At 39.0% G+C, this 22,503-nt stretch overlaps 1 protein-coding gene across 1 annotated transcript in view; it reads left to right on the top strand.

The window, feature by feature from the left end:
- cygb2 (cytoglobin 2) overlaps positions 1-22,079 on the top strand; it is a 49,911-nt gene extending 27,832 nt beyond the window's left edge. The window contains exons 3-4 of the mRNA XM_005934474.3: positions 8,906-9,137; positions 15,270-22,079. Of these exons, the coding sequence (XP_005934536.1) occupies positions 8,906-9,137; positions 15,270-15,434 (397 nt within the window). The 3' untranslated portion in view covers positions 15,435-22,079. The remainder of the gene's footprint in view (positions 1-8,905; positions 9,138-15,269) is intronic.
- The last annotated feature ends 424 nt before the right edge of the window (positions 22,080-22,503 follow it).

Genomic DNA, 22,503 nt, shown 5'->3' with positions numbered 1-22,503 from the left:
AGAGCAATTTTTTGATTGATGTTTTGTTTCCTGTTTTGTTTCCTTTACAATATTATACATTAAAGTATAATATTGTAAAGGAAACAAAAAATAATCAAAAAATTGTTGAAAAACAAATTACAACATTGTATAAAAATTACAATCATCAACTCAAATACTTGGTTCTAATTGAACAGAAATGTCTATGAACTTGTAAGAACTGTGTAGGACATGAATCAGTCTGTGTCAGATCCTGAATTTGAAATTTCCATATATATATATATATATATATATGTGTGTGTGTGTGTGTGTGTGTGTGTGTGTGTGTATTTACTATCATGTCCTAAATAAGAACATTAATAGACAGGTTGTACACTGGCTTCAGAATTTATTTATTTTTTTCATGCTTTGCAATTACAGAAAATATGTATTGTAATTATTGTGGCATATGTATGTATACCTATGTAATGTATCCCTGCCTTAACAGGTGGGGTAATCTGAACAAAACTTTGCATGCACGTTGTCACACTTACTGCGATTATTGAGATCTGTTTTCTAAAAAGGTTCATTATAAATCCGAATTCTTTGGATGAAAATGTGATGTCACGTTCTCTGTTTGCATTTGTTTCATGTGTCATGTTTAACTTAACGGTCATCAAAATTTGTATGTGGAACAGAATTTTGTTCAAGTTACCAATAAATGTGGATTTAGAGACTCAGGGAAAGATAGTGATCTACAGCAAGAAGGGAAAATCAATGAAAGTGGACATTGCTGGGGAAAACAAGACACAGGTGCAAACAATCAAGACAGGAGGTGAAGTAAAGCACAAGACAACAGAGGCAAGTAACTGCCAAAATAGAAGAGGAAGTGAGATTACATACGCAGGGAAAAATAGACTCAAGAATAAAGTTAAAGAGAAATTGACACAGGGAGGTGAGACAGAAGACACTGCAGTAAACAAATAAAACTGTAAAGCTGAGACTAAATTATATGATAAACTAAAAGTTCCAAAAATGCTCAAGAAGAAATGAAGATCAATAAATAAAATTATGGACATCTGAAAAAACCCTCAAAAGTTAAAGAAAACCTAAAGTCAGACCCAGGGTCATGATAGCCAGGCCTGGGGAGGGTAAAGCAGACACTTCAACCGTAAAAAATATGTGTGTGCTGACAACTGATCATTTTTCTCATCACACTGAAAGATTTACAGCTATTATTTGCATATAAAGTGAACGAGAGGACAGCTAGCATTTCCTCTGTAGACTTTTATTAAATAGTGATCTGGTTCAGCCGGTTTAATATATTTAACTATCCTCCATCTTGTTACATAACAGTCACACTTTTTCCCCCTGTGTCTTGTGAATCATTCAAAAAAAATAAAATTCCTGAGATACAGGGCTGAATAATGCTTAGGCCAAAACAAATGTGCCTGAAATTAAAAAAAAAAGAAACAGTTGAATCATTCAAATCTTTAGAGTCTGTTTTTGAAACTGTGACAGAGCCTTTTGTGCGCTGAGATTTCAGATCAGAACAAGGTTTTTTTCTGTGCAAAGTGATGTTCCCCTTGTATTCCTGCCATGTTTCTTGTAATGTACTATACAACCATGGCTTGGCTACAGAGAATTAAACATTTATCATTCCAACACAAGAGGATTGGCACTTTTTTTCTACAGAGAAAACATCAGAGAGAAGTCTTGTTTTCTCTAAGCGCTACAGTTAACTTTCATGTTTGTCTAAGCAGAGCAGAGAGCGTCTGAATTATAAAGACTGTTTACGTATCGTGACAGCTGGTAGAGCCAAGCTAGAGGCTCTGCATGCGACACAAGTGTTTGTAAGCCTAGCATGACACAGGATCTGGGGGATGTGGATGCATTGTCGCAGAGCTGCTGAGGGCAAAACTCCAGCGGGGAAATAACGGTACGAGGAATTTAGTTAGCTCAAGCAATGAGAAGAATTAAACTGGGCCAGAGCAGAAGTGTGTGTGTGTGTGTGTGTGTGTGTGTGTGTGCGCATTTAAATCCATCTGTTTCAGTCACTGCACTCATTGTATGTAAATTTCAAAAGCGTTGTGTTAACAGCTACGCTTTGCATTGTCTGTGAAAACCAGCAGTACTTAATCTGTGCCATCCTCCTGCAGCCAGGCTTGTGGAAACGCTCTCACACACGCACACCGAGCTGCTGCGAGGCCACAGGCTGCTGCGATGAAAACTGTCAAACCCTTTGTCAAAACAAATCTTTGTGACTAGAATCCCACAAGATGTTTTAGTTTCTCTTTGTTTATATCCATACTTAAGTCTACCATGGTGGTTGAAGAATGGAATTTACTTCACCTAAAATAACTCTGATTTTAGGTACTGGTCAGAACTCAAACCCACTACAGGGACATCAGAGATAAATCATTTTGTTCTGTAGTAGAGCTTTGAGGCAAAGCTTTGAAAATACTTGCTTCCTTCTCTGTTTGAGGACAATGTTCTGCTTCCCTGTCAGATTCATCAGTTGGTTGGTTGGTTTGCCACTTTTGGTCGGGACTGAAATGTCCAGTGCTATGAACCTCTGTATTTATGGTCACGAGTAAAACTGATGATTATGAGGACATAATTTAACTAGAACCTTTTTGTGTAATCAAATGCATTCACCAGGCACTTCATTAGGCACTCCTCTTCACCTGCATGTTAATGCAAATATCTAATTAGCCAAACAAATGTTCAAGCTGGGGGTGGTAATGCTGTGAGGGATCTTTTCTCAGCACACTTTGGACCCTGAGCCTAGTTCTGCCAGAGGTTTCCTTCTGTTTCCAAAAAAACGTCACCAAAGTGCTTACTCATAGGGGATCATCTGCTTGTTGGGGTTTCATTGTATTATTGTAGGGTGTTTACCTTACATTATCAAGCGCCATGAGACAACTGTTGTTGTGATTTCGCACTATATCAATAAAATTGAATTGAATCGAGCAGGATAATGCTCTTCATGTCACAGACTTCAAATTCTCTCAACAAGTTTCTTGAACATGAAAATGAGTTAATTGTACTCCAACGGCCTCCACAGTCACCAGCTCTGAATCCCACAGAGCAGCTTTGGTCTTTGGATATGTTAGAACGAGAAATCCACATCACGGACGTGCAGCCAACAAATCTGAAGCTACAGTGTGATGCTATGATGTCATCATAGACCAAAATCTGTAAGGCATGTTTAGAGCATCTTGTTGAAACCTTGCCATGAAAAATGAAGCGACTTCTGAAGGAAAAATTTAGCACTACCGAACAAAGAGTGCAATGAGTCTACGCGCAAACCTATGACATTTCTAACATTGGGGCAATCGTGGCTCAAGAGTTGGGATTTCGCCTTGTAATCGGAAGGCTGCCGGTTCGAGCCCCGGCTTGGTCAATCTCGGTCGTTGTGTCCTTGGGCGAGACACTTCACTCGTTGCCTACTGGTGGTGGTTAGAGGGCCTGATGGCGCCAGTGTCCGGCAGCCTCGCCTCTGTCAGTGCGCCCCAGGGTGGCTGTGGCTACAATGTAGCTTGCCATCACCAGTGTGTGAATGTGTGTGTGAATGGGTGGATGACTGGTTGTGTAAAGCGCTTTGGGGTCCTTAGGGACTAGTAAAGCGCTATACAAATACAGGCCATTTAACATTAAGTCTAAAGCTAGGGTTTTAAAACATAACATACTATGCTCAAAATAAAACCGCATGCTTAAAAATGTTTGAGGCATTAGCACTGGGCATCTGTCTCTCTTTGTAACACTCAACAGTAGTCACCCATCATGCTTGGATTAAATATAATTTTTCCATCCCTTTTATATCTTGTTCTTTTCCCATGCTCATCACTAACATGAAACTGACAGATCTGGTGGAAAAAAAGCTGAGTGCAGAATGTAAAAAGTGAAATTCTGGCACTCATTAGCTGATATGTCTTCAGCATGTTAAAGCTCAGCATAACTGTGTGCTCTGTGACTGCCAGGAAAATTTTTGGACAACCTGCACTAATGCTCCCTGTGCTGCTGATTCAGTCAAGCATCGGTTCACAGGATCAGCAAAAAGGGCTTCTTTAATATTTTGGCTTCACTTGTCTGGAGATCAAACTTATTTTTTAATTTCTGAACGCCATTGCTCTTTATGTCCAGTCATTGTAATTGTCTACTACTTGGAACATCATAACTAAAAACAAGGGACGTACTAGACAAAAACTGTTTTCAGATTTGGAGTCAGCAAGTGAAATTAAAGTACAGGTGAAAGAAATAGATTTAGAGTTTTAACAGGAATAGGGACGACATTAAAAATAAAACTGTCTTGTCTGTTTTCATTTTAAAGCGAAAACATCAGATCAGAAATTATCTCCGTCCTCACATTTAACGCAGGATTTCTGAATAATGGAAAATGTTTCAGCTGGCATTGTGCGTTAACATTAGAGGATGTCAGGGTGCAGTGTGAAGGTTTGGCAGAATAATGCAGGTCTCACCTTTCCAACGCGCTCCTATTGAGTCCGATCATTCACACCATTCATGCTGGAAGCTGTGCGAATAAAACACATTTGTGATTTCAACAAATGGGGCTTCGCCAACATTGAATGTACGAGCTGGATGTTCCTCAAAATATTTTTTGATGTGTTGTGACCAAATTATAGGTACTTTAAATGTTTTCTGTGGACTCTCGCATTAAAAGCCATTATGTACTGCTTCACAAACAACTCACATGAATTCAACAAGGTCAAGGCAAACGTATCTTCTACAGCAGTGCTAAAAAATATGCATCTCTAAATATCTCCATTTACTAACATGGTATAATGTTTAAAATGTTACATTTATGTTTTAAATAAATGGACTTTAAAGGCTTTAAGATACAGCAGTTTCTTACAGATGCCTTATTGAGATCGCTGGTTTAAAATGGTACTTCAATCATCATGCTACAACAAAATGTGGCTCCAAAATGCTCAAAGTGGTCCAAGATGCTCATCTTTTTGAGGCTGAAATTTTAAGTCAGTTGTTACCAATCAGTTCAATCATATTGCTGAATGTTCAAATTATTCCCTACTGCAAATAGCCAATATATTGAGTGATAAAACTAAACATTTTTCAGATGTAACATAGCTGTAAATAACTGTAAACAAAAGATGGACAAAGCCAACGTGACATCACCCAGTGGATGGTGAAGTCAGGATTGGAAGTTTTAATTTATTTCAGCATGAGTTTTTTGTTTTGTTAAGAGGGTGGAGCGAGGAAGATCACGGGAAAAATATGGATGGAATAATAATAAAAATGTTGTGTAGTCCCATGTAAAGAGGGAGATCTGCATCAGATCGAGATCAAGACAAATTCTTGCAAATTAGTGCTAGAAATGCAAAATTAGAATTAAACATTGGAGGACAAACAAATAAGCACAGTGAGCCATATTCTTTTTTAGACAACAGAAAACTGCATTACACTGACAGCCAAGCAGGAAGCTACCTGCTCACGATCAAAGGGAACGCACCTTTGAGCCTTAGAAGAATTTATATTAAAAATAAATCACCATTTATTTTCATCATAATTCTGATGGAAAATTTGGCATTTTCATAGACATCATAAAAATTGATCTAACACACTGTCTGCATTTTTGAATCTTTAATATTTTGTGTTTTTACCTCTGTGATATGAATAAAAAAGGCTGAGTCATAATTTATCAGCTAACACAAGTGAGCTAGGGCAACAAGATGGATTTATAAACTGTACAGGTGCAATACACAATCCCACATACCAGCTAATCAAGGTTAAGCAACAGTCTAAAAAAAGCCAAACCCTATAACTGTACTCACCAAACATAAACATCTTGGGTGGTCTGCACCTTGCAGCCACGATATTAGTCAGAAAATCTGTAAAAAATACTCCAAAAGTCTTCAACAGCACAAACACAGCAAAGAGAGCCAACTTAATGAAGAGAGCCATTCATCTCAGAGTTTGTATGAAGAGGGAAAATATCCAAGACCAAATCTGTTTTTCCACCAGGCTGTAAATGCTGTTTAATGCTGTAAACGTAGACATTATACCATGGCAGTCTGAGGATTCACTTGCTTTGGAATCAGTGGCCTTAAGAGGAATTCAGTTTCTGCCACTTCTGAGTTTGCTTCACTTTTAGGATTTTTTAAATTTTTTAAATTATTATTTTATTTTTAGAAAATAAGTAGTTCCCAGTCTGCTGCGTGTGGTTGTGGCATTCATTCTAAAATGAACTGCTAAGCCCCGTTTACATAGGCCCAGTGATTGGCCTGTGATCCCATTGTGACCAATTTCAGTGGTTACCAAGTAGCATACAGTGCTACTATGACTGTTGAGAAACTGTGACAAATGCAGCACAAACAGGAAACAGACTGTTCACCTTCAAAGTAAAAGTTGTTCTTTTAGTGCTAAAACAGCTTTTACCTAGAAGGCAACTGGATCTTGTTTGTGTCAAGCATCGTTGCTGTTTGGGGCTATTTGAGTGCTTGCAGACAAGTCAGCATCTTCCATGCAACTGTGGCAACTCTAGCAACCAAAGCAATCACAATGAGGTTTTTGTTGCAGGGCACTGTTTGCCAAAGATTTTACTAAAGGGAAACCAAAAACCTTGAGCAGTTACTCTCGTACCAGTTGTGGAATACGTCCAGAGGATTGCTAAGTTGGTTCCCAATCAGCCTAACATGCCCAAAAAAACATCAATCGCATATAGTTCATTCAAACCGGCCATGCCACCTGCATATGTCACCAGTTTACTTGATAATATTTATTTGAGAAGGCAAACAATTATCTTTTACCTTTCAGTTAAATCTCAGCATACATACATAACTAGGATATTGCTGAAGCTAAACAACATACATGCTTTAACATGTATTTCTAATATTACAACCTCTGTAGGTGTCTTTCAGCGTGCTACAGTCTGATACACCACGCTTGAAAATTAAACGGCACTCTTCAGCCCACCTGCATCCAATTACACTCAAAGAGCCTGATCAGTCTTGACTGCAGTGTCTCATCAGTGCTTCTGTAATGTAAAGGTTTCTGCTGGGAACTTCCTGCCGCACGGATGGTGCCAAGGCGAATTAAACACTTTACAGAAAGGAATTGCACTTTTTGTCAAAAACTTAGAAAGAGAGAGAGGGAGAGAGGGAGAGACTGGTTGATTAAAATTTATGGCATGTAGAGAGTTTAAAAGCTTTGGGGTATCATTGGGATGATAGTTTTAGTGGCTAAATGGCTTTGGGTCATTCATTTCATGTGTAAATTTGGATAAAGCCAAAGTCGACACATTCTTCAAATGCTAAGACGCATGTGTGCTTCTCATTATGATATATTGCCGCTGCTGTTATTGCCGTTGTCTAATGGGATTTGTGCCAATAAAGCCTTGCTAGATGTTTTAGCTGTCACAGATATTCAAATGTAAACAACAGCATGAAGATTATTTGTTGCTCCTGTTTTCCTAATTCTTTTGTTCCTTGTAATATATGGTTTCAGGGTTTTAAATCTTCTTTTCCTCATTCTTTGTGAAATTCCTCTGGAAGTGCAGTGTATATATTTTCCATTTCAAAGAAATCCTGTTAGTACACTTACTGTCGGTGAGCAGAGAAGAACACTGATTACTTCATTCCACTTTGTAAAAGTTTATTTTTTTCTTGTTTCTCTGTTTCAAAGACTTTAAAATCACATTTTCTCTCCACGGAAAATGTGTGAATTCAATCAAATGTTCCTCAGAGTCTTCAGTTATTTAAATAAAAAGCTTTTTATCTTCAAGGCTTTAAAATGTTATATACTGAATCCTGTAATTGTCCTTAATGATTACAGTGGACATGTCAAAGCTTCGTCCCCAAGTCATCAGAGTCTTAAAGGATGACACCTTGAAAGTGTAGTGGAAACTTTGGGGCTTTCTTTTCATGGCATTAATCATAAATGAGCCAGCTGCAAGTGCAGTTTTGGCCCCTTTTCTGCTGGATGATCAGACATTATAGGCTTTGCAGCCACGAGTGAGAAGATGGTTGCCTGCCCATGATCTTTGTGTGTGTGTTGGCATGTTGGCAGCCGTTTACCTCATCAATACAGGAGCGGACTTTTGTTCCATTTGACTCACGCCATCATTGTCTTGTATTAACACCTTCAGGAGGTCCAGAACACTGCAGCAAAAATACTAACTGGAACTGGAAAGGGGAACCATATGTTTCCCATATTAGCTTTTCTTCTTTTGCTCCCTGTTAAAGTCAGAATTGAATTTTGCTTACAAACATGTTTTTCCTCACATCTCAAATAATCCTACCACGTCATATCTTAATGAACTCATGCCTCTTTTTGCTCTTTACTCTTTCCCCTTCCCCAAATGCCTCCCTGAGCCTGGTTTTGTAGGGTATTTTTGTTCAAATCGAGTTTTTCCTTCCTACCATCACCAAGTGCTTATTTATAGGGGTCTGTGTGGTTGTTTGAGTTTCTTTCTAATATTTTACCTTACAATATAAACCACCTTAAGGCGACCAATTAAAATCAAATTGAACTATGGAGCTCCTGAATTTTGATAGAAATGGAAATACAGTTCAATCTCAACTATTATTTTTAACTTACAGTCATATGTTTGAGTACAAGCTTTTGATGAATGAGGGGTTCGGGACGATAAGCCGTATTTTATTCTGAATCTTTCCCTCATTAGATTTTTTAAGTCTGTGTAGAAAAATAACAAACTGTAAACAATAACTGACTTTTGCTACTTTTAGAAATGGTAGTTTTAGAAAGGGGTGCTGCATATATTACTATGTGGTTATTCGTGGTTCCCAAGTAAAAATCAGAAATTGATCAGCAGACTTCATCCTCTGTGGACAGTACTGGTCCAAAATGTAAAAACACTGACGTATTCATTCACACACATCAACCTGGAATGTAAAAAAAAAATATTTTGCTTTCATATTTTAATGATGAATTTTATTCACCTCTTTAGGTTTTTTGTCAACTTCCCATCGGCCAAACAGTATTTTAGCCAGTTTCAGCACCTGGAGGATCCTGACGAGATGGCGCGGAGCAGCCAACTCCGGCAGCATGCCTGCAGGGTGATGAATGCCATCAACAGTGTGGTGGAAAACCTCCACGACCCTGAGAAGGTGTCGTCGGTGCTGGCCCTGGTGGGAAAAGCCCACGCTATCAAACACAAAGTGGAACCCGTGTACTTTAAGGTAACTTTCGAAAATGACCCGTTTTTTGGGCTATTTTTTTTTTTCAGACTTTGTTTTAAACACTTTTAAACATGTTGTCTGCGAAACAAAGCAGGGAAGATTATTGTCAGGGGTTCTCTATCCTGAATAACTAGCAGTTTAATAAAGGTATTTTCTTGCTTCAGCAGCCCCTTCAATTATCAAAGCAGCCCAAAGAATTGTCTCATTACCAGTCTAATATCATGGGGGATATTTCACTTTTGCCACTTTACTCAGGACAGAATTCCTCTTTTACTTGTTTTTCTGTTTTATTTCTCAAATGTAGCTGCAGTGTTTTGCTTTGTGTGTGTTTTTAATAGAAATACTTCAAGCTTTTGTGAAGCTGGAGGCTTCAATCTTTACTTAGACACATGCAAACAAATTATGGAAGAATTTTATGGAGCATCAAGTTTATCTTGTAATCGTTGTTCTGTATAATGTAAAAACATGCATGGGCATAAAAACCAATAATAACAAATGCATTAATTTAGTCCCAGATCTTTAACCCTGTGTTGAGTTTTATTTTTGGATTTATGATTTGTTCTTTTGGATTTAAGGAATATTTATGTTCTAGCTCTATATTTGCCTTGAGTTTAGTATTTCTTAGAGCCTTGTAGTTATTTATATTTCTAGTTCTTGCTTCTTGTTTTATTACTTCATGTAGTAAACCGCTTGTCTTTTCCATAAAATTGCCGTTACTGGAGTTGTTGGAGCTCTGTGCGCAGTAGCGTGAATGACAGAGACATTCAGACGTGTAACCTGTATAGAGCAGCTTGTCTTGCGCTTAACAAGAATAAGCTGCATAAAAGTCTTTGGTACAACATTAGTTACATTTTTAGATGTCTGTAAATTCTCTCTCTTTCTATAGTTATGCTACATGCTTCCATGTGCTCAATTTAGCTCAGTCGCAGCTGACCACGCCTCGAGAGGTCTTTGCGCAGCAGACATTCTGTCACAACAAATTTTTACTGGAACCTGAGATCCTACCATAATCATTGAGACGCTAGAAGACTTATCAACAGATGCATCGATAAATGCACTTAGATGCTTCATTAGCCTGAGAGGAGCTGTTTGCCAACTCACTGTAACCAGGGCACAAACTTCGAAGGAGCTAAAAATGAATTCAGAGAAGCTCTCAAGCAATGTGACATACAGGCACTGGAAGCTTTCCTGGTAGACAGATAGTGGGAGTTCATGCAGGTGGCGTCTGGGAACGCCACATTTGGACCATTCATAACATGCTGAACGCCACTACTGCTCAGTGTGCAGGAGGATGATGGCTCTCTTTGAACTCTGTTTTGTGAAGCCAAGTCTATTGTAAATAGTCACCTCTTGACTGTTGATGGTATCAGTTACCCAAAGGCAACTGAACCTCTCAATCCAAACCATCTTATAATAATGAAATCCAAAGCTGCCCTAACACCACCTGGGAAATTTGTGAAAGAAGCAGTTTGTTGCCTTTCGTGTTCATTCTGTCCTAGTCTCATCTCTGTGTCTTGTCATCAGTTGTATCTCCATATTTTGTTACCCTTTCTGTCTCTTCTTGTGTCCCGTTCCATTGTTTGTTCTGCCAAGCTTGTACGTCTTAGTCCTGGTCTCAGCATATGTTACTTCCTGTTTTATTTTGATAGTCCCTTGCTCATGTGCTTCCTCTTTTTGCTTTGTTTTGACACATTCTGTTCAGCTGTGCTCCCAGGTGTCTCCACTGTGCCCCAATCTCCTCTTGTGTACATATTATCTGTGTGTCCTTCTTTTCTCTCATGGTGTGTGTGCCTCTGTCCATCTGTTTAGCCTCAAGCTTGTTCCTTTTCAACTCTGTGTTGCTTTTGCTAGCATAGATAAAGCTGTGATTTTAAGTTTGCTTCCATCTGTTGAGTCCTGCACTCTGGGTCCACTCTCTGCCTGCCAGACATTCTGATCATGATGTTTACATTACTAATCCTAACCCTAACACAGACGCAGGAACACAGACACAGGAAGACTGATCTTAAAGCAAGCTGTTTGAAATAATTCAAAAGGTAAAACACAAGTCCAAAAAGAGAACCTGGAAAAATACAGAAACAAAAGCTTGAAAACACATGGAGAAGGATCCAACAGTGCCTGGATCGGGGAAGGATTGGGGAAGTGGAGAGAGATGAGGAAAATGAAACAGTTGAACTAGATCACAGACGAGACACAAGACGAGACAAGGGAAGCACGCTGGAAGCAAAGCACAAGGAACACTAATTCACAAGATGAAACAGGAAGTGGGAAAATGCATACAGGGATTTACTACAGGAGACTTGACACAAGAGGATAGAGCACTGTGGGAAGAATTAAACTCCAACTATTAAACTGAGGCAATTAAGGGGGAAATACATGAAACTATCTAAACACTAAGAAAACAAAGAATCGTGGAATATTGAGCATTCCCTAATCTTTTAACAATAGTCCATAAACATCTGGCAAATGAGAAGACCAACGGCTGGACTTTTGGGAGAGGGATGTCCTATCCTCGTCTGATATAAGATTCAGTCCTTTATTTAGCAGGGGAACAATCCTTCTGAAAATCTACACCCTGGAGTTTTTCAGAAAATTAGTTTTCAGTGATTTGTATGTGGACGAACAGTCCAAATTCCTGAAAAAAGACACGTGTATATATGCGGAGAGCTGTGACACTAATAAGTCCTATTAAGATCAAATCTCCTTTACAAGTGAGAGAAATGCCAGGTGGCAGCTTTTTGGTCCCATAACATATCAACCACTGCAACAAAATAAGTGCAACAAATACATTATATAGAAAAACCCACAACAGTAAAATAACAGCGGCCACTTAAGAAACAACTACATGCCGCAGGAGTTAATGTCTCTCTCACACTATCCCAAATATCCTCCTCTGTCACACCAACTCTCTGCATTGCCTCCTTCACTACATCTATGAATCTCCTCTGAATCTTTTCCTCCTGACTAGCAGCTCAATATTCAACATCCTTTCTCCAATATTTCCACTGTCCACCCTACCATCATGTGAACCTTCTCTCTTGCTATCTTTTTAAATTAAAAAAAGTTTTATGCACAATTTAAAAAAAACAAAAAAAACAAAAAAAAACCCCAGCAACAACATCAGTCTTTACTTTGCTTATAGCTTTCTGTAAAAACTTATATGTGTAAGCTGCTTCACAAGTAAATACAGTTTTCCACAGACCTGGAGCACATTAAAAAGTTAGCTTTTAGAGAAGCGTAGACAGAATCAGAACCAAAAAACTCATTTTTGTATACAGCTCATGTTTTTACATAACACTTGTGTTATTTATTTATGTATTTATTTAGGACAGTGCATGTTAATGAACATAAATGTAAAAAAAATTTACATGAATGTAAACATACCAGATTATAGCCAAGGGCTAATTTCCATCTGTTGTCCTTAAGCATAAAAAATAGACATAATTCATAAAAAATTCATCATTCATTCATAATTAAAAACTCCATCACCAAACTTACACATACACACCATTCTGTTCCCAAATAAAACATTAAAACTATAAAACTCATACATGATCACACACTTGATTTGTCCATAACCAGTTTTTAACCTTTGCCTTAAACAAATTGAGTGTAGAGCATTCTCTAATGGGTTGAGGAAGACTGTTCCACAGATGGCCTCCCTTGACAGAGAGGACGTTCTGCCCAAATGCTGTCTGTCTGTGGGGTATAAACAAGTCTCCTCGGATTGAAGCTCGAGTGGTCCTGTCTGAGCTTTCTTTATGCCTAATGAACTGCTTTAGTGGTGGTGGAGCAAGGGAGTGTAAGACTTTATATATTAAACTGTTAGCAGTCGGACGTACCGCCCACGGGACATTGGATGGTTTAGGGGACTAATAGGACTGCTAAGGGGTTAAACATTATTACATTCAGTGTTCCTCCTGCCCCATCTGACGGGGGAAGTAGATTATTTCTCTTCAAGTCTTCTGAATGTTGTGTTGGTTCATAAACGCAACAGTAACGAGAGAAAACTCTACCACCATTTAGACCTGCATTGATCACTCTGTGAATAGGTCATTAAAAAAATTAGTCCCACTGTATATTCCTTGAATTTTCAACCTCACGTGTTCAAGGCCCGACTTTTTTTTTTTTTTTTTTTTTAAGGTTGACTTAATGGCTGAGACAAAACTGAAACTGACAGCCAGGTGGTAAAACTGAAGGTGCTGCACATATAAGTGAGAAAAAACTAAGAAACTCGGTACAAGGAACAGTGGGGAGATATGGGAACAAGAAACAAGCAACAACGACTGAAGGAGAACATCCAGATGTTTGTCCAAGCGAATTAGGTACCAAACAAACAAACAATGACCTGATAATCACCTCTGAGGACTGTATACTGCAACATTTATGTTTGAGAAATATAAAACAAAACCGCAGTGACTCAAGGAAGCACCAAGTTGCTTCCTGAATGTCCAAACGCTCCGTACAGACATCGATACAACCAGAAGTCCTTAGATCTAATGACTGGATGAAATACGAGAGCCCACACTGTTCACTGATTACATTCCTAATGCCGGCCACTGGGCAGGATACAGAAATAAATCCTACCAGATCATCAACAACTACCTTTATTCATTTAGTTTAATAAGATAAAGGGTTTGTGGCATAGTGGTGCCGCAGTTAACACTGTTGCCTCACAGCAAGATGGTCCTGGGTTTGAGTCCACTAGCAAGCTGGAGACACCCCAGTGTGGAGCTTGATGCTCTCCCTGTGCCTCCCACAGTCCAAAGACTTACACGTTGGGTTATTTGGTAATTCTTAACTCCAACTGTCGTCACACTTGAGTGACAGTTAGCCTCACCTTCAAGTTGATTAGATAATTTCTAATCAGTGGTCTTACGAATGGGAAGATTAGGTCTTTTTACTCTGTACAATATATTCTCTCACCCAAGTAAACTGAAGGCCGTGTGTTCATGTAAAGGATTTTTTAGAAAGAGGGAGACAAAGTGGATATCCTCTACTGCCATTGAAGATTGTTTAGAAGAAAACAAAGCCTCATATGCTTTGACAGTTTAGCAATAACTCCCCCCCTCCACCCCCACCAAACAAACAAACAAACAAAGAAAAACCCCAACACAAAACAAACAAAGATACATTTATGTCCTAAAAGCTTCAACCTCTCCAGCACGTTCCCAGCATGTTTTGTGCTTCCTCCTATGGAGACGTCATGTGTTCAGCTCCATATAGGATGTAGTCTTGGACTCTACTGGAACAGCTTTTACATAAATCACATTAATAATAATTTACAATAAACATATTTTTACCTGTTCATAACAAACCTTAAACACACTATTTTAGTCCACGTTTTATGAGAAGCTAAGCCTTGCTTCAGCCTCTGTTCTAAAACGAGCTGTTGTAGCTCCTTGCAAACAGAAGGCTTGAATAGATGGTAGGCGGGGCTTCTGTGCTCACAGCCGGAGCTATGTGTCTGAGGTGACCATGTTCGGGATATCCCCTCTTTGTTGCAAATCTGTAACAAATTACTTGATGTCTCCAGGTAAAACCACACAAAGAGGGCTATAGTTTTGATTTTGCCAGCACGGTAACTTTCATCCATATCACATTCATGCAGCTGCTCAGCCGATAGAAATCCTTTTGTTTGGTGTCACATAACATGTCAAATATGACTCAAAGCTTTGATAGAACCCCCCCTCATAACCTCGTGTTGAGAAGCTTTTGTTAAATCAGCATCAGCAGTTTGGTTTTATTGCCCCAGTTCTGCCCAGGTCAGCTGACTTTATGGCGGGCTGCCACACTTACACTGAGCTCTCTCTCTCTCTGCTTTTGCTTTAGCCACCTCTGCTGCTCTTTCTCTCGACTTTGTCATTCCTGTTCCTTTGTTTCGCCTGTCCACCCACTGCTTTCATGTTTTACAGTTATCATTTTCAATTCTCACCTGTCTCGCCCACTTCTCTGTAACGCTGAAATGAATTCCTATTTCTCCATCACTCTGTTCCTGCTTTACCCACAGAACACAATTTTTCTGCATTACTCGCACCCCCGCCCTTATTATCTCAATAGCCACATTTCCCCTCGCTCTCCGTCTCTCTGTGGCTCGCTTAATGAAATTTGTTTGTCACCCCTTCCTCTCAGATCCTGAGCAGTGTGATGCTGGAGGTGTTTTCTGAAGATTTCCCAGAATTCTTCACGGCAGAGGTGCAGATGGTGTGGACCAAACTGATGGGGGCGGTGTACTGGCATGTGACGGGGGCCTACACAGAGGTGGGCTGGCTCCAGGTCTCCAGCTCGGCAGTGTGAAGAGTCGGGAAGAAGAGGTGGTAAAGAAGTTTTCAGTGGACTCAATGAAGTTTAAAGAGAGGCAAAATAATGTGTTTAAAATGTTGATGGAGATTTTGCGACGATGGTTTCACAGACATGGATCAGATTAACATGGTAATCCGTGCAATTTTGTTTCTTTATTCAACTTCTTTTGGATGCATTTTGGTGCTAAGCTTTGCACGTCTCGGAGATCAGATCAGTTGGACACCAAGTAATGTAGCCAAACATCATTTTATTTAACTGCTGTTAGATTTCCACTTACATCAGTGGCGCTCTGCTGTGTTATCACTGCTAAGGCTAACTATCAGTTCAACATCCGCACACACTGCTGTTGCTGCCAGAGGCACACAACCAGTCACTTTCTGCGTAGCATAAAATCTTCCTTTTTATACACCTGCTGAGATAAGACTGCTCCAAAAGTGTTAATGAACTTCTAAAATCAATTAAAAGGTGACCAATCCTTCTGTTTGTAAGCCTGTCAAGCTTTGCATTCTTGCAAAGGGCTCAAAATTGTAGCAGTGGCAGATGCACTTTATTTAGAGACAGATGAGGATAAAAGCAGAATTTGCTAATCGACATTAGCTGTGCAAGTTAATATATTTCTAGAGTTGTAAATATGAAGTGCAACTGCAGCCTGCAAGTACCGTAAAAGACGAAAGAATACGTGTGAAAAATGTGGAAGACTTCTTTTTTTGGATGTCCTATCCGGCACTGTAGCAATCAGAATTATTGTCTGAAGGCCAAGAAAAAACTCCAACAGATTTATTTTCCCAAGCAGACCATTATGGCTTTTGCTATACTGGTCCACTTGATGGTCATATTTTATTTTAATTTTTCTTGTATGAAGGTATCTTATGGAGTCTTTAATACCCGGCAAACACAGCATTTTTTTCCCAGACAAAAATTACTGAAAAAGATCACCTTTTGTCAGCTAACAATAACTAGAGATGGGCCGATGGGGACATTATTTCCATGTAAAACAGAGATCCAGCTAAATGGACAAATTAAATGCATGTGTCCTTGTTCCTTTTAAAACAAAGATAATTGACTGACAGCTAATCGATTTACTACAAAACTGTTAATGGACATTTATAGTTCTTCTCCATTTATGCAAACTACTGATGATTGTTTTTAAAATAAATAAAACAATTTCAGACATCTTTTCAAAATCCCTGCATCTTAAAACAGTTTAGAGTACAACAACAACGAATGAGAGAATTTTAGCTTATTCTTACATTTTTTTCATATTAAACAGTAAAAGGTGAAATTTAATTGTATCATATTTGATTATATCACCTATGTTTGAATAGGTTTTAAATACATATGCTTGTTCTAATGATCTAATCGGTTGCTGAACATGGATCTCTTGCTAGAAAAGTAGGTCGAGGTAGGTCCAGGGTCGAGAATGTTTGCTTGGTATGTTCCCGCAGTCTTTGTCCCCCAGACATTTATGGTACATAATAGGAACCTCTTGGAACTTGTTACAGGGGTTAGCCTTAGGAGGAACTCTCTCAAAGCTAAATAAAATGGGATTGTGTGACTGCACAGCTAATTTGAAGCCTTGCTTGAATGAAAAATAGACATCCATGAAAACTGTAATTTAAAATGTGTCAAATTCTACCCAAACGCAGCAAAAGGTCTAATGTGTTTTATCAGAATACTGTAGAAAAAAATCCCACTCCACCACATCCAGAAACACAAAGCTTGACAGGCACGCTCTTACGAACATGTATTTTATCCATCTGGAGCAAGAAAAGACATTTATTTCTGAAAATAAATGCGGATTATACTTAACAGAGTTCATTTCTGTGGAAACCTGCAGTTTCAAGGCGACGCACATGAATACACTTCACAATACTTTGAAAGATGGAAGAAATGCTTAGACACAGAATGACTTTTAGCTATTAGAGGGGGCAGTTAGTTGTTGAAGCCCCGGCTACGGGACCATGGAGCTGCTGACTGTTAATAGATCCTCTTTGTGTCCTGCTTCAGTATATCCTCATGTTCAGGGGACGTGCGGCCCCTTTTCTCTCTATTTAATGTCTTGTTTAACTTTACTGAGGTGTTGTTTGTATAAGTGTACAGTGAGTAAATGTGCACACTCTTCTACCTTCGTTTACAACTCAAGGACACGACCTGTGGATGCGTAAAAGAGGGCTGGCTTTGCTTCCCCCCCCCTCATTTCATCTCATTGCACACACACTAACAATGTGAAAGTGAGATGGAAAATATCAGCAGGTGCACGCTTACACTTTCACGCACAGGCATGCCGTAAGACGTCTCTCATGTGAATATTTACAGGACGGTCGCTTAGTTTACATCTTTAAAACCCGATCAGAGAGTCGTGCTGCTTTGAAGTCTCCATTAAGGGCTTTAGAAACCCACTCTGGAGGTCTGTGGAAAACACATCTGTTTCAGAAGTGCCATCAGTCGGTTTCTTTAGATCTCTGACCAGTCGAAAGCAAAAAAAAAAAAAATCCAAGTATTACAGAATGTGGCCTGTGCTGCCTTCTCGTTACCTTACCTGACCTCACCTTCTTTGAAGTTCACGTGCTCCTGCTGGCAGTCCCCATCTTCTCAAACACACACAGCAAATCTGTTTAGGGTGGACACTTGATCCAATCTGCAGTTTGCGTCTGCTGCAGTGACGTCTTGTTTCTCCCATCTGACCCCCGTCGGCATCAGCATCTGGCATTAATGAGGAGGTAATGAGTCTCCTCTCCTCCTCATTTGGCCATTCATCTACTGTAACTTCCCATTGCCTCTGCTCGGAGCGCGTCACTGAGAAGGAAAACAATTACGAGTGGACAGATGGCATTAAACCCACCACGGTCATTCACAACAGCGCTATAGACGTGCATACACATCTTTCATTGACTGAAAGCAGATTCAGATTCTCAATTACAAACACACAACACAGTCAAAGGGAAAAAAACTGGGATGCTGTGAAAAATGTAAATACAGAAATGCAATGAGTTGAAATTTCATTAACTCTTATTTTATTTATAATAGAACATACAAAACAAATCAAATCATTAAAATGAGAAAATGTACAATTTTTAAGAAACTCATTTTGAATTGATGGCAGCAAAACATCTCAAAAGTTGGGACAAGTCAGTGATAACCGCTCTGTAGCATCCTTTTTCTTTTAACAACAGTCTGTAAACATCTGGGAACAGAGGAGAACAGCTGCTGGACTTTTGTGCCATTTTGTCTGATTGAGGATTTTAGCTGCTTAAAGGTTCTTTTGTTGTGTTTTTCATTTTGTTGAAAGGTCGGGACTGCAGGCGGGTCAGTTCACATCTTGAATGATTTGAGTAGAGAACAGTTTCTACTTTGACTCAGTCCATTTTAAAAGAGCTTCGGCTCAGAGAAGGAGGCACTGTGTCTGGATTGTGTTCACATGTGGCTTCTTCTTGGCTTGAGAGAGCTTTTAGTGGCTGTCATTGTGATCCGTGTTCAGACGATGTTTTCCGGAAGCCCGTGCAGTGATTTCCATGACAGAATCATGCCTGTTTATGTTGACCAGCATTATTCTGGGTTATTCCATTTGTAGATGGTTTTTTTGCATGTCAGTGACTCTGTTTCAACTTCTTTTAAGACGTGTTGCTGCCATCGAACTAAAAATGAGAGGTTTTTCCTGACATTCTAAAATGTCTCTGCTTGATCATTTCTACAAATAAAATATGGGTTTGAGATTTGCACATTCTTGCATTCTGTTTTGTTTATATGTTATACAGCATCCCAGCGTTTTTGGTAAAAGTGTTCTCTAAAGTTCTAAGTGTTTTGTTTTTGTCTTGCACCAGTGGGTTCAAATATTATTCTGTCATGATATCCTTTAGAAAAACAGCCCCCTGATGTGTGATTGAATTTTTACCAAAGAGCCCAACTGAAGAAAACACGCAGTGCTTGTTTTTAGCTCATCTGACTGAAAGACTGATGCCTTGGTGAAGCTCGGTCATCAGGTGTCGTAGGCCTACAGTACTGGTCTGATTTTAGTGAAGCTTGCGCACTTATCACTTCACCCAAACGATGCTCAAGGTTAATGTTAAATGTGTTCTTTTATGGGCCCTTTATCGCTTTCACTTTAAAAACTTTAACATATTTACAACCCACTCGCACCTGATGTACAGAACAGCATTCGATTCAGTCCATTTAGCAAAATCATTGACATAAAAGGATAAAACATTGCATGCGCTACAAAATAAATAATAATAATAACTTTGTGAAATATCAAAGGATGCGATGACTTCAAATATTACTTTTGCACACATGTTGCATACTACTTTGTCATGATGGAGGGCGTGGTCACGATGGGGAGAGGGGGCGTGGTAGCGGAGGGCGAGGTCATATTGGTTGAAATTCTTTTGTTAAAGAAGTTAAATGAAGAAGAATAATAATAATAATATAAACTAGCACATGCCTCTCTCCCAGACAGAGCGGAATCAATGTAGGATTCAAAACTAACCTTTATTCAGGTTGAGGACAAAGGAGTACAAAATCCTTCAAAGAGACAAACAACAGAAACTCCAGGCACGCGTGAAGGCAGAATACAAGGGAGTATTAACAACCACTTTGAGCTCTAAGAGAAGGAAGATCGGGCAATTTATACACACAGGAGGCCAATCAGGAGGCAAACACAGGTGCAAACAATCAGGAGAAAAGCACAGGCAGGAAGCAAAACTGATGTAAGAAAGCTAGACTTCAAAATAAAACGGTAAACAAATGAGACGACACTTGAAGCAGACCAAGAGCAGCTATTAACAAAAGCTGGGACACAGAAATGAACACATAAGGGAACCACAAAACTAAACATTGCATTAAAAATGTTCAAAATTCAGAAGTGAGACTAAACGACCCAGACCGTGATGACGTGACAGTAATCTGTGAATGGCGATGGATCGTGTACCTTATGAGCTGCTACATCAACCACCTTGTGCTTCACTGACAGTCAAACAAGGTCAAGAATTGCTTCATAATTTGGATTCAACTCTTGCTTTTACTTGATAAATTATATTTGTTTCTGAACAATTTGAGCAAAATTGTCTCTCGAGTGGGCCTCACTGCGTCGAGGAAATTAGTTTTATTATTGGCTCAAATTCAAAGACTGAAAAGGTTTTTAAATTTGTCTACTTGTGTTTGTACCAAACAGTTAACCCTGTAAGCCTGAACCCCAAAAATTGCCAGAAATTTCAAATTGCTTGTTTGAACCATTTGACAAAGTAAGAAAAATAATTACATATGAGTTTTCATATGAGTTTTGTTTTATATCATTTTGCATATAAGAAAAGGATTTAATAGGGTTAGGGTTAACAAAAATCAAACGGATGTAGATGTCTCACAAAGTGTCAAATATGACACATCTGGTGTTGCAGGGTTGATCCTCTAATTATTGCATATTTTCAGTTGATGATTTAAAAAAAAAAGAGTTTAATTATAGCAAAAACTTGTAAAAGTGGTTGTAGCTGCTGTTGATTAAAAAACAAACAAAAAAAAAAAACAGTGTGATAAAAGTCCTTATGTGGTCATCTCCCAATACTCGCACACCAGACGTTGATAAAAAAAAAGCAATTTACTTTTTCTTTTGCCTGTTTTTGAACAGAAACTCTTTTTGTTAACGATTTATTTAGACAGACGAGGCGGTCTTCACGGGGAGGTATGGTAAATATCTCCAAGGATCTCCTTTGAAATGTCCCACATGCACACAGAAGCAGAGAACAAACTTCTTTATCTCACAAATACCTAGTTTACATCCCAAGGTATTACATTCACATAGCGGCTCAGTTTCACTGATTAGCCCGCCATAAGAAAATGTCACTTTGTGATCTTTAGATAATGAAATGAAAACACTAATTGGTTCTTTAACGACTCTCGACTCCTGCAAATGTTTACTGAAAGCTCCCCTTCCAAGCTGAGCTGTGAGCTAATCTCTCACAGCAATGAGTCAGACAGGTGGATAAAAATACACGCAGGAGTCAAACAAACGTCAAGAAAACTGTTTCCACTTGGGCTCAAATCGCTTAGGAGGCAGTAAACCTGCTGCTGGTCTTGAATGATCTGGTTTAAAAATGCACTGCGGTCCTTTTCAAAGCTGCAGGCTCTCTGCATCTCGCCATCTGTGTGCAGCACGAACCTCACCACAATATAAACACACATCATTATGTGTAGACACATCCTAGTTAAACACATCGCTGCATTGCTTTCCACACGCACACGGTTGGGCATGTTCTCACATGCAAAGTATACTACTGCAGCATCTATTGCAACATAATTCACTTATTTTAATCTAAAAATGTAAATTTTTTGGCTCATTCAATCCATATCATATGTTCATGTTCATTCCCTTTCAGCTAATAAGGGCATCACAGCACATGTGGACTTGTGCGTTTTTGTTGTGAAATGTTCCTGTCTATGAGTTGGAAAGTTAGGACTTTATATTTTTCTAAATATATCTCTGAGGAGGGTTCTGTGTATTTCAGTACTGTATATGCATATGTAACTGTACACTGTTGCTGGGAGCGAATTCAGTGGCTTTGTAGTGTTTTTGAGCATGTTTGCACAGACTTGTACCTTCGCAGACCTGGTGAAAATCAATCATGACCATCAATAAAATCTACTTGTAAATTTGTCTGTCTTTGTGTTTTTTAAAGATTACTGTGTACACACTGATGATTCGGATCGAAATGGAAACCAAGCCTCTGGTTTTACCTGTTTTTAACTACAAACAACCAAGAGGTTCAAGGTGTGCCAGGCCGAAGTGAAACTGAAATGGTGAAATGATCAGTTTCCTGCATGTTACATAATCATGCCTGTTCAGGTCATTGATTGTTCCATGCTCTGCGCGACACATTACATCCAGGTTACATCACCTGTGTGCAGTACAGTGCAGTACATGAGTGCTTCATATCCAGTGTTGGGAAGGTTACTTTTAAAATGTATTCCACTACAGATTACAGAATACATGCCCCAAAATGTATTCTGTAACGTATTCCGTTACGTTACTCAATGAGAGTAACATATTCTGAATACTTTGGATTACTTAATATTT

The sequence above is a fragment of the Haplochromis burtoni genome, unplaced genomic scaffold, assembly GCF_018398535.1.
Source record: "Haplochromis burtoni strain Fernald_Lab_line unplaced genomic scaffold, NCSU_Asbu1 Contig_181, whole genome shotgun sequence".
In the NCBI taxonomy this organism is placed as follows: Eukaryota; Metazoa; Chordata; class Actinopteri; order Cichliformes; family Cichlidae; genus Haplochromis; species Haplochromis burtoni.
The sequence above is the reverse complement of the archived record's forward strand: the minus strand, read 5'-3'. Positions and strand labels throughout refer to the sequence as shown.